The 13,223-nt window shown below is 39.6% G+C and overlaps 1 protein-coding gene across 4 annotated transcripts in view; it reads right to left on the bottom strand.

The window, feature by feature from the left end:
* Nucleotides 1-6,601: 6,601 nt before the first annotated feature.
* LOC136444765 (KN motif and ankyrin repeat domain-containing protein 1-like) overlaps nt 6,602-13,223 on the bottom strand; it is a 50,684-nt gene continuing 44,062 nt past the window's right edge. For 3 of the 4 annotated variants that reach the window (XM_066442496.1, XM_066442498.1, XM_066442497.1), the window contains 8 exons: nt 12,411-12,560; nt 11,768-11,866; nt 11,083-11,196; nt 10,493-10,591; nt 9,244-9,345; nt 8,282-8,377; nt 7,515-7,546; nt 6,602-6,881 (listed from right to left, as the gene is read on the bottom strand). In XM_066442496.1, coding sequence (XP_066298593.1) covers nt 6,857-6,881; nt 7,515-7,546; nt 8,282-8,377; nt 9,244-9,345; nt 10,493-10,591; nt 11,083-11,196; nt 11,768-11,866; nt 12,411-12,560 — 717 coding nt within the window. In that variant the 3' untranslated portion in view covers nt 6,602-6,856. The remainder of the gene's footprint in view (nt 6,882-7,514; nt 7,547-8,281; nt 8,378-9,243; nt 9,346-10,492; nt 10,592-11,082; nt 11,197-11,767; nt 11,867-12,410; nt 12,561-13,223) is intronic. The other variant, XM_066442500.1, reaches the window with a different exon arrangement.

Here is a 13,223-nt window from a genome sequence, read left to right as displayed (position 1 = left end):
GCAAAAATAACGCAGTTCCATGGTTTCCGTTCCAAGCCTGTGACATATGGTCATAAAGATGTAGGGATGTCTATATTCGCGTCCCTGACTTTGATTCCAGAATGTAAAATGATAGAATTATGTTTCTTTCGCAAGAACTCTTTTGAAGAACTACTTGCATAGTAGCCTGATCATTTCACCACCTGAGAACTATGTGTAGACGTGTCTTATCATCTATTCCATTGTCTTAGGAAACGGTAACGCGTCTGGGACATTCTTGTGATCGTAACCTTTCGCAATTTGAGACGGTAAAATCGACAACATTTTGCTGGTGTTGACCTACGCAGTTTGATAGGTCGGACTGTGTTGATTCAAACCAATAGATTACATTGTTACAGCTGCACAGTGGACTTTTGACAAACCAATCGATTGGTTACCTATTCCGTTGGTACAAATAGCAGCATTTGTCATACCTGTACTATTTGGGAGCGCATCAAAACGCGTCCAATTAAAAGTTATTTTGCAGGACGGTTGCTGAATTGTCATTGCAATTTTTCTTTTGCTTAGTTATCACATTGAAAATCATTTAAAACGATTTTTTTTGCAACTAGAAACTTGCGAACACCGTAGGTGTTAGTCTTGGTGTAGTCGTGGTAAACAAAGTGGTTGCTTAGCACTAGGTGCATTTACGTCATGAACCATCCTCGCTTGTCCCATGCATAGTTTTTCCCAGAACTCTTACTTCCCTGTCCTACATATACGTACACGATAAACACACATTGTAATCAGATGATGTATAAGCTAAACTCGCTATCACAATGACCAACTATTTTAATTTCAGGATTTTTCCGAAAGAAAACGCCGAAAGAAAGGAAATGCCGACGTGGTTATCACTACCCTAAACGTGTATACGTTTGTGTTGCGCCCAAAAGTCATAACAATTGCTAATTCGTCAACAGTAAAGTTCCGTTCTCTGCCAAGTTACGCCCATGACATATAATCAATCACACCCAAAGTTGACGGGGTCTGAACCTGCTTGGACTTTGAAATGTTGACGAAAAAGTACTTGACTAAATGTTCAGAACTTTGACAACAAGTAAAATACTATATGCCAGAAACTACACAGGGCAAAGTGTAATCACGAAGCTTGACCTTCCATTGTTTTAAAGCAACGTGGCTCAGGCTTATGTAAACCTGATATAGACAAACCAAGATGTGTACTGAACGGGAAAAAGAGGAAAAAATAAAGAAAGAAAAAAAGTCCTCTATAGTCTACCTTGTCAGCATGTTCAAATCGTCCTACACACAGTCTGTCTACAATTTTTCTTTGTCTCAAAGTCAATTGTCTCTTCAAACGTTATCCGAATGTTTACAATTTTGGGTGCAATTCACACAATAGATTTCGGTATAAACGATGAACCTGTCACATAAAGTGTTTACACAAGATGGCACTTTCTCACCATGACTCGGGCATAGACTGTTAGAGATCGGTAACGATATGCAACTAGTCAAGCTTGCACAAGGGAGCCACTTCTACATAATGACCGCCTGGCCAATGTGATCCCTTATTCTCATTGACGCAAGCCTTAAGAATCCTGTTTAAATTGTTCACCCTAAATGGTCGTCTTGGGCAGTTTGACTGTATGTCATTATTCCTACAGATATCGCCACGACTGTAAGGGTCGATGTAGGCCTTGGCTGCCAGTGCCACTGCGACACAATAGTTGCTGTCAATGAAGCCAAATTACTAGGAGCAGTTGTCCATCATTTTGTTAACTTAAGAGACTACACCAAATATGCCCAAGTCGCGTTTGGTAGTAACGGAAATTTCGAGGTTTACGGACGGTGCAGAGGCAAGTATGTATTGACTAGGGACAAAGTTCGTGGGGCAGAAATAGCTACCTATAAAAGCCGATTGTCCCAAAGAGTGCTGACTTCGTAGTTGGCACAATTGAACATGGGAAATATATAGCTTATCACGTTTGAAACGTTTACGACAGACTTCTAAGGAAAGAATACTGATATATTAAAGCAAGACAAAATGTTTGTAGTCTATTCCTTAAGAAAATTAAGCATATCTGCGTTCAAAGATGTGTTTAGCGACACCTTATGTCGCTGTCATATTCGTTACCTTTCAGCGAGACTATATGCCAGACTCCAGCCAGAGTCAACCGTTGCCAAGGCTCTACGACCTTTTTAATCATCAAGACAGCTTAACGTTAATGTTGTAGGAGATATCTACGACTGCCCCAAGAATGTCCTACATTAGCCGTGGCAGCCGTAACCCTGTCTCACCACGAACGTGACAGGGCCTTTTATATACGGCCCACAGCATTCCTAAAATGATACAGTCTGTCCGTGCAACCGCCCGGTCATATGTACACACAAAACAGACTGAACCTTTAGTAAGTGTAAATACTTGAGTAAATCATTGTTGAAGCATGTGTACAATTTAGCTTTACACAGCCAGGCACGCCAGGACACTTGCGTTTACATATATATGTCAGGGCAGAGATTGCGATCTGACAGAATCGCCGATTCTACCGGTAGAGATCCCGATCGGAGTTTCTCTGGACGGAGATCCGGATCAGGATGCTCGTCCGTTCTCATTTAAATGTACATATTTTGTAACTGCCGTTACCGTTTGAAGTAAGACGTTCCTGACATTAGGATATGTCACATATAAGGTGTCAAACTGTCGTTTTTATGACGACTGAAAACTTTTCTAGCTTTTAAAAACGGCAGTTTGGCACCTTATATGTGGCATATCTTAATGTCAGGAACGTCTTATTTCTAACGGTAACGGAAGTTACAAAGAATGAGAACGAGCGTAGTACTATGAATGTGTTAGAGTGGTGACACGTTTATAAATCCTAAATTTTAAGTCAATCCACTGATCTAAAGTGACATGAATCGAAGTTGAAAAGGTCTGACAACCTTTTAAGGGAATATTTTCAAACTTACAGACTCTGATCTGGATCTCTATCGGAGAAATCGGTGCAATATCTACCATGACACAATTTTACCATTTTGGTAATATTGGTAGAAATCATCTAGGCTTAATCATTCACTGATTTGAATCTAGGATCTCAATAAGTAATCTAATAAACAGAAACATAGCAACTTGTTTGTTACATACTGGTTTATTACATGAAATACATACACGTGATACGAGGATTCAGGAAGACAATATCACTTATTGTGGTAACATTCTACATCCAAAGCTGGCTAAAAACGTTCAGGTCACATACCGACATAAAATGCCATTGACAACCACTTTTTTTCCTGTTATCTTTAAACTAAAACCATTTTTTTTCTCTCACCAAATGGCAGCCCACATCCCTCACACAGTGAAGGTATTCTCTCAAATCAACCAATGGAAACATTACAGTTACATGTAGCCTCCTCACTCTGCCCTGTTATAGGGCGGTACATTCACAATTAAAAAGTGCGAAGTAACTATAGAAAATATAATGGCAAGTTCTGGTTAAGTTTTCTCCCAGTTGAAAAATTATACATACATATACTCAGAATTAGGCCCCTGTCTTTAAAACAATCAAATCAATGAAATAATTGCTAAAATCAATGGTTATTTTCCCCTAATGTATGTGGTAGACTTTTAACACCAAAGTCTATGGACGTCTTTCTACAAAACTGTAGTCTACAGACTAAAAACGGAATTCTTCCATTAAGACAACAAGGCAATCTACAAACAAAAAATACCACCTAAAATGTAGATACAATCAGTAAAGGAAGTTACAAAAGAAAGTTGACAATGCTGCATTTTTAAAATCTATGGAGTGAAACCTCTATTATCGAATTTGGCTGTATTGTATTATGTAACAATTACCTGACATACCAGTACTCCATATGGCCATTTTGTCCTAACAACAAGGTGCTATCATATTGACAGTATTTCAGAAGACAGACTGATCTTAAAGAATATGGGGAAGTATTACCCTTTTGTTTTTCTGAAGCACCATGTACTCTTTTTTTTATTGGAGAGGTAGATTCAGTTGAGCTTTTACGTAAGTTCTGGTTGGTGTTGAAATATTGCTGTCTTTTCCCTTCTAGCTTATCACATACTATTTTCTGAGCATTGTTTTTCGTTGGCTGACTGGATGTTGGTAACAGCTAGCAGAAATCAGTACATAATCAGCTAAAATGGAAGCTAGGTTCTGGGTCAACGATGTACGTCAAGGCACCAAGGATACATTCAGTTTCATCTTTCATTTTACAGACAAACGAAATAGAGTTACGCATGGTGAATTTACAATAATAGCATTATTAGAGACTCCCTTTCAGTACATCAAAGGTGGCTACATACAATTAGGACTACATCATCGGAACGGGACAAAGGGTTTTGCACACACATTTTTGAGTGGACTTGTAGTCTACTCAGGACTGTGCAAGGAGAACCCTAGGCCACTCAAGTAGTGTTCGCTAGAAGGAAAACTCTGCTTGAGCAGCCCTAAGCTCCCTACACACAGCCACGAGTCGACTCTGAAAACTTGTGTGTAAATTGGGCCAAAGACCAGGCCATATGCAGCATCATGTCCCCCCCTGTGATTAGTCCGGTTTCATCTGATACAGAGTAAGGCACTGTGAATCGAGACTTTTGGGCAAAGAGGCTTAAGCCTTCTGATACCTAAATGGCTGAACTATGGTCTAGGAACTTACACAAATGCTGATTTCGGTCATACACTGGTTGATAATGGAATATTTGGTACATGTTTTTCCTGTCGTCTTACCATATCAACTTAAAAGTATATAATGTTCCATTATTGAGGTGTATAGCAACAATACATGGCAAATACGTCTATCTATTTTACATGTGGCTTGAACATAGATCATTGCTTATTTTTAACATACATGTACATGGGAAACTTACACTACATATTTAGCTTCCTGTTCTGGTCCTCTTTAAGCGATAACAGAATTGTAGATTACCTTTGTTCTGGTCTGAGCATGCATGGAGAAACTTTGAATTTCATCACTACTAGTGTACAGGGTATGATGATATACAATGTATATCTGTATATGCGATGAATTAAGATGGTTTTGTTGTATCTGATTATTTCACTGATTCTCTACAATTATATCTGTGTATTTCTTTCTATTGTGTAATAGATAATGTACATCTGGCCTGATTAATTACAGGAACGAAATGGGAACGAAATCCACAAGTACCCAGACATGCGTAGACCAGATAAAAAGGAGTAAAGGTATTTGTCAATATAAAAATCCTGAATAAGAGGAAGTGCTGGAGCATATGGCAATGACAATGCAGATTTGTGTTCTTCCTTTTCATTGTTATCCCCTGGTAGACCAATTTCAACAACAGTGTCATAAAAAGCACTCAAACACAATTTCCTAGTCGCCTTTCACGAGGACTCCTAGCAGTATACACAAGAACTGCAGTTGAGTCCTGCACCTTTGTCAAATTCAGCATTTAAGATCAACCATAGATCACATGCACCAACAACCCCCTCTAGCTTCTCAAGATCGTACACTGTCACCAGACTTTTTTATGTATTCACAATCAAACATTCACAGCTGTCATGTTGTTAGTAAAACTATGATTTAGCAGGACGAGGAAGCATGGTCAACTTTATCACAGATTAACATGTTAGTAGTAATCTTACTATTGCTATCAATTTACGTCCTGAAATACTAAAATAGCACTTTTTCTTGCTTTCAAAATATATTCCTTTTTTTTCTTCTATCCATCACCATACATGTGACATACATGTGGTTAACTCGAGGGTATAAAATTTATACTTTTGTTGTCAAAATGACGATGTCATGGCACTTTAAAAATGTTACTAAAGGTGCCTTCTTGGTTTTGTGATGTACATGTATTTACAACTGTACTGTCATGGTGGCACGGTTGGTGCTTTTCTTGGATCTGGCAACAATGTCGTTAGGCCAGTATTCATTTTTACAATCTGGTATACATAATCATTAACTGTAGAGGACTCTGACTGTTTGTATACTTCCTGTTTGAAAGACAGCTATACATATCTTAAATGTCGGAAGGCAGTAGTTATTTAAGAATCTATTTGGATAATACCTTATGACAGTGCATCTATAGTTAGTAACCTTTCTTGCATTGTAATGAATGAAAGATATCATGGTATTGTTATACATGTACCTTATGTAAATCTTATTCAAACCCTTATAATAAATAACATATTGAATACATTCTTCATTAAACTGCTCAACAGGTCTTGCCACCCCTTGACAAGATGTGGACTGCTCTGGAAGCAGGCATATTCTATAAAGATGTGGTCAGTGCCACTTTATCAGAGGGGTGGTAAGCATTTGTTGAGCAGAGCTGAGAGCATGTCCAGGCATGTTAATACATAATACTATGTGTTAGTATGACACATGGAATAATCTAAACTTGCTACAAAATTTCCCCTACTTCTAAAAATACATACATGTATCTTTAACAAATACATATCAATATACCAAAGGTGGCTTTGCTTGAGTCTTGTAATATCAACGTTTCTGAAGCTTCTTTTACCATCTTTCCGGTTAACCATAGGAAGGTTCAGAATATACAGGTAACAGTACATGATAGACATATGAGGCAAAGTTTTCTATGCCCCATGCACAATAATGTGACGCTGCAGCAAATGGGAGCATAAATTCACTAGTGTGGCATATCCTGCTACATGTAATCACCGTTTACAATCTCCCCTTCTTGTCTGCAAAAACCTTCTAAAATATACCCTGTTTTAAAAGTGGCATGATCTGACATCTGTCATAAAAGTAACATAAAAACTGGGCGATACCACTGTTCAACAGGGGTGACTGGACCTTCCATGTGATGCGCAGTTAAAAGATCCTCTATTCGGGCACGGAGGTACAGCTAGGGTGATTTTCTTCGTGTTGGGCTGAGGAGAAAAAAAAGAACAGTTTGCTTTTAGATAATCCAACAATAGCCAACAAATATGTACTTACAGCTTAAACTACAATTATAAAAAGCAAGTGTTTGCTATGCATGCATTATCTATTTACAACAAAATTTTGGATATTAGTCAAAGGGGTACTCTCCAAGTAGAGGTTCAGTTCTGGCTTGTTTTTGATGTATTTTCAGCCGTTTTTGTCTGGCTTTCTGTTTTGTCAGGTCTTCTTTACGGCTTGGCAACATAAAGAAAACAGGGCAAAATAGAAAACCTGACAAAACATCTGAAATGATGTCAAAAACCAGCCAGAGCCGAACCTCTGCTTGGAGAATAACAAAGGGGTTTCATTTCTATGTCTAACTTGTTATGTACCAACAGTTGCCAATCTGTCAAAAGGAGGAATATTTCTTTTTCTGAGTAGAGCAGAGTCTTATTAGATCAATACAATTCAGATTGTCTCTGGTTAACTTTAACTTTAGCACTCAAACGCAGCCGTTTGGCATCCAATTCCGTATTGGTTACAGAGTTAGGTAGCAGGGAGTCTTTCAGATATCTTCTACATGGTTCTGATAATGTTATGGTGTGTTTATGTTAAAGTCCCATTGTTCTGTGTTTACTCACCTGGGTGATAACCTCCTACCCTTGCCTCCACCCTGCATGATACAGCACAAATAAACATTAGAACAACTGAGGAACAAAGTTAAACAACATACAGATAACAACATGTATGCAAACCTTGTGTTAGATATGCAGTGAACTTGAGTGATATGTAATCAATGTGTAGTTAGCTACATTTTAACACACAAGACTTGGCAGTCTGCTATCAAGCCAGACATTTATGTGCAAGCTCGTCTAACTCTGGCGAGACATAGAACAGCAGAGGTTAAACCTGATAGTGACATGGTGTTTGCAAAGATAAATTTTCGTACGTACAGCCAAACCTGTACTGCATGAGGATCACCTGGCCAATTGTGGCCACTTTTTGGTTATCCTTATATCATTTTCCCCATCAACCCAAGTATTAAGCCCCTATCTCACTGGACCTGTGTCACGTTGTCGTCGTCGCTGCGTCCTAACTTGTACTTGTGTTAAACTTGACGTTATAATGGGAATATCATGCAAAAACTGGAAGTATGACTAGAAAGACAACAAAACACACAAGGTGTAAAAAGATTCGTTTTTTTATTGATGAAATTTGTTTCGAGCTCTGTCAAATTGCTCGGTCGCCAATGTGCTGCGGGTCCAGTGAGATAGGGGCTTTAGGAATCCAGTGACCATATAGTGGCCACCTATCTACCGTGACCATTTTCGACAAGTCCCTTTAGTGGGTACTGTCGACAGGTTTGTCTGAATGTAGTCCTGTTGATAGTCCGTGAATGTTTCCTTACCGGCGCAGTTTTCCCCATGTTGACCTGAGCGTAGAGCAGCACGCCGATGTCCCTGTGCCCCGCCTCCATGGCGATGGACAGTGCCGTGCTGTCATCCTGTCAATCATGCAAATTAGGCAACAGAGTGACTCAGGACATTGATACAGCTTTTAGAAATTTGTTTGTATCTATTTATACAGGGTAAATACGCTCAGGTAATAAAAAGCCTACTTTAACTACAGTTTAAGTGCTAAACCTGAAATATAGTTGATTTCTTGCTATTCTTAATACCTTTGTAGATATTTAGATAAAAGAAAACTTTTTCGTGCGACAACTGTTACTGGTACAATGTATGGCAACTTACATACACGACAGTTGAACTATTGCTGATATCTCGGAATTTTAGACATCACATGAACACACCTGAACCTGACAGGTGATAATTATCAACTGTCTTTATCTGGTAAATCAATGTTATTTGACATTTCAAGTGGGATGAATTTAGTAAATGATGGATTAATGATGATAAAAGAAGAATCAAACAATCAACAATTGCCCTGAAGAAGATGACAGACGGTCACTGAAACGTCGGCTCTTGTGTTGAATTAAGAATAAAGAACTTTGCTATTCAGTCATTCACCAACCTGATAAAATTATTCTCGGCATCTCAGTTTCTATCCTAAAATTATAATAACACTCTTTACTGTTTGAGCATTGTCAGTTGTATGTAACTTCCATTAACATTAATCCGCCAGGTTATATAATTATAACTCCCACACTTTGAAAAAAAGTAGGTTTGAGAGATTTGCAGCACCCCCCAGGTATGCACAGTTCAGATATACTGGAGTGCATTATACTGGGGGACGTCGGGTTGAAGATCTGTTTGGACGTGTCTTTTCAGGGTGGCGGAATTATATACCCTGGTGGAATTATGTTACATGTTACCATGGAGAAGAAGAGGTGGTTAAGGATAGGGTACTCACATTGTCAGTGATGGTAGCATCACAGCCCGGCTGGGCCAGGAGGAGCTTGACTATCTCCAAGTGCCCGTGTTCACTGGCACACATCAGGGCAGTGGAGCCGTCCTGGTTAGAGAGGAGAGGACAGAAACAGGTGTGGTTAGAGATGTGGGGGGAGGGGGGTCGAGATCTGTTATTCTAAGATGTGTGAAACTAATAGATGATATTTGGAACTTACCGCGCGGTAACATTTGTCACAGGTCAATTAAAGGTTTTCAGACAGGCTGTGATAGAACTAACCAACCACCAACAAAGATCTTAGAGAGCCTTTTTCATAACATAGCAGCTGAGTTTTGTAGCACACATACATGTATGCATGAAAAACTATCGCAAGAATGCCCTAACTATACAGTGATCGTACAATGAATGTGATCGGGCCTTTAATATACTTCATTTTAAGTGACTTGGATATCAAATAGGTGTGTCTTCTAGTGGACAGACAACTCTTACATCTTTAGTATAGAGATCACTTTGATGTAAGTTTCAGGTAGACGTCCTGACGTTTTGCTTGTGTTGCGGATCAGTTCAGATTTTTTCACTTTATCCTTTCAATCAATTTGCTAAGCAGGGTTTTCACATGGTACTTTGTGAGCAAAAAAAGGTCTTAATGTCATTGTGCCAAGCACATTCTTTGAGACTCTTCAAGCTGACAAGATTCTCCTGCCAAAAGTCTTCCAAAGATACATGAAGAAAAGTCAACAGTAGCATAAGACCAAAAATTTAGGGAGCATAAGGCAAAACTGTAGGAGAGGGAAAACTTGACTGGATATATGACCAGTAGCAGATTTAAGACAGTACGGCAGGTTGTTGTTAATAGACTAGTATCTCAGAGAGAAGAAAAGAACAAGAGAGCAAATGAATGAAAGAGCAAAAAAAGAAATGAAATGAATGATGCTGGTAGTGAGGGTGAGGATATACAATCTCCTCAGCGCAACATGAGTCTACCTCCATACGTTGATGAAGATTAGACATCTAGGAAATAAGATACAGAATACAGTAGTTACTCAAGCAACTGGATAAGTTTTGTAAACGGTCAGACGTTTCAGACAGCATCCACTGTCTTTCGTCAGTGACTGTCGAAATTGTTCTGTCAATGACTGTTGAAATCTCTCACTACCTTTCATCACTGACAAAGTGGATGCTGTCTGAAACGTCTAGCCGTTAAAAACTTATCCAGTTGTTTGAGTAACTTTTGCATTGTGTAAAATTCTACCTCGTCTTGCAGGTTGACCTCTGCCCCCGCGTCGATCAGCATTTTGACGATCTCCTGACGACCGTGACTCACAGCGAGCATGAGCGCTGTCTGTCCCGCCTGGTAAAAAAACACGGAGAGCAATACAATGGTTATGCCACGGTCTACCTCTTCAATTCTTGCAACAGTATTCATTAAAACAAACCGCAGTGTTCATTAAAGAAAAAGAAGGTTTAATCATCTTTTCACTTGAATCAAGGCATATCTCTGTACTGGGTTCTTTTCTACGCAACCAAAGGGATTCTATCTCCTGAAGTTTGTGTAGCTAAGAACCCTGTATCTATTGATTTACTAACCTGATGAAACTATTTATCCCCAGGATGTACCATCCCGATCTATATGTTTTGCACTTATTTCTTGTCATGTAACTGGGTAACTTTAAAGTGGCTTTCAGGTCTTGTCACATAGTGACCATTGAGTAAGTGAGCTGCCCTTTCAGCGATATGTGATGGTAACACATTTCGAGTTGAAATTGATTTAAAAAAAACATGCTCCCGTGCCCCAATGTTCATGAAAAACATTCAGATGGTAAAATGATGATCCTGACTGACCTGTGTGGCTCGGATGTTGACGTCTCCAGACTGGAACAGTTTCTTCACCACCTCCATCTGTCGATCTCCCTGCAGCTTGGCCAGGGAAGCCAGCATGATGGCTGTGTAGCCAGCCTAGGGTGTACAGGGAAAATTATGAGAACATGTATTTACAAACAAACTCTAAGGCCTTCTTTCCACTAGACGATGGTTGCTGAACGACCGTACAGCGACCAAAGTTGGAATCGTGTGACCCTTGATTTCACAATCAGAATACGATGCAAGATGTAAAAATATAATTTAAAAGACAACAAAACGTCAAAAAATTTGATGAACCTTTGCTCTGTGGTCTCAGCCTCTAGTGTAAAGGGGGTTTTAATGACTGAAAATGAAATCAGGCTAAGCATATATCCCCAAGGTACCCTCACATCAAATTTGGCAACAAAAAAGACAACAGATGAAAGGGGATTGGGAAAGACTGGCAGAAGGACACAACTATAGTGCAAAAACACTATATTTTCCTGTCCCTGTGCAGGGGATCAGAAATATAATTACACAGCAGTTGTAAGGGCAGATCTCTGTCAAGGCAGTACTGTTTACCACAAGTTAACCATTACTTCAACTGCAACACACAGTAAGACAAGGTCAGCAATAAAATTCCACTATCCCCATGTGGAGAAGGAAAATATCTAAAAAACTATCTCACCTTGTTCTGCTTGTTGACCTCACACTGGCCTGTCTCCAGGAGAATCTCCACAATGTCGAAGTTGGAGTGTGAGACAGAGTAGTGCAGGGCTGTGTTACCCTGTGGGTGGAAACAAACATGGTTCTCACTCTCTGCTCTGGAGGTGGGAATTTCTACTTAAAGGCGAACCAGGAAGAATTCTAATGAGTGTATACCGAGATAGAAAAGGTATTCTGTACCGGGAATGTAGGAAAGAGATAATACTATGCATAAGGTTGTTGAAAGGCAAAAAAGAAAGGAAAAAGACTATAATGGCAAAAATCATCTCCCTAAGTCTGTCTACATCCAATGCTTGCTACACTGTACGTGGTTTGATCTCTGTTGCTGTCTTCAAGAGTAACATTGCTAAGGTTCAACACTCATTGGTGTCGTGTAATCAACTGGTAGATGTACTGTAGTTAAACAGAAATATGTAGGCATGCATGTACATCTTTTTATGCATCTAACAATCATTTCCTTGTCAGATTTTCACACTTATCATGCTACAAATTGTACTAATATTACATTCATTTCAATATCAAGGAAGCCATTTTCCCAGTGTATAGGTTATTTTTTATTTATATTTGTTATCTTGTCCACAAGAACATATTCAAAGTTTACGTACATTTCCATCCGCTAGGTTGACAATTTTGGCGAGCACTCCAGACGCCATCTGCTGAAACGCGGCGAGGTAATCCCGTACCACGTGAACGTCCGACGTCTTTTGAGCGCCGGCCTTCATCCACTCCTGCTGGATCGTGTTCATTGCCATCATCTACAACGTACAACAAACAGTGTTAATGTGTGGTCGTGTGGCGTAACGGCAGGGTGTTCAGCCCAGAACCCAGTGGTCCCAGGTTCGAACCCCCTGACGCCACCGATGTTGTTCCCTTGGGAAAGGCACTTAACACGACTTTCCTCACTCCACCCAGGTGTAAAAATGGGTATATTGTTCTCTGTATGTGGCACTGTTAAAATAAGTTATGAAAAAGGTATGAGTTCAGTGCCATGTCGCCCCTGTATGTGGCACTGTTAAAATAAGTTATGAAAAAGGTATGAGTTCAGTGCCATGTCGTCCTTTTGTGGCACTGTTAAAATAAGTTATGAAAAAGGAATGAGTGCAGTGCCATGTCGTCCCTGTCTGTCAAAAGTCAAGTAAAAGGAAAAGGTGTGAAGGCGAGGGCAAGTTTAACCTTCTCCCTGCTGCCCAACTCAGTAACCAGCAGAGTTGGTGCCAGACGGCTACCATATCATGCTGAAGGTTATAAAGCTTCTACTGCAACATTGGAGTGTAGGCTTCACAACAAATAAAAATTAGATCAGATGCATCAATCTCAGTTTTCAAACGAGAGGTTCTGAAATATTCAATCACACATTAACTCTTCCTATTTTGTACACATTTGACCACTAGTGGAGTATCATGAGCCAGAATGCTCTT

This window comes from Branchiostoma lanceolatum, chromosome 11, assembly GCF_035083965.1.
Source record: "Branchiostoma lanceolatum isolate klBraLanc5 chromosome 11, klBraLanc5.hap2, whole genome shotgun sequence".
NCBI lineage: Eukaryota > Metazoa > Chordata > Leptocardii > Amphioxiformes > Branchiostomatidae > Branchiostoma > Branchiostoma lanceolatum.
This window is presented reverse-complemented; position numbering and strand designations above follow the sequence as displayed.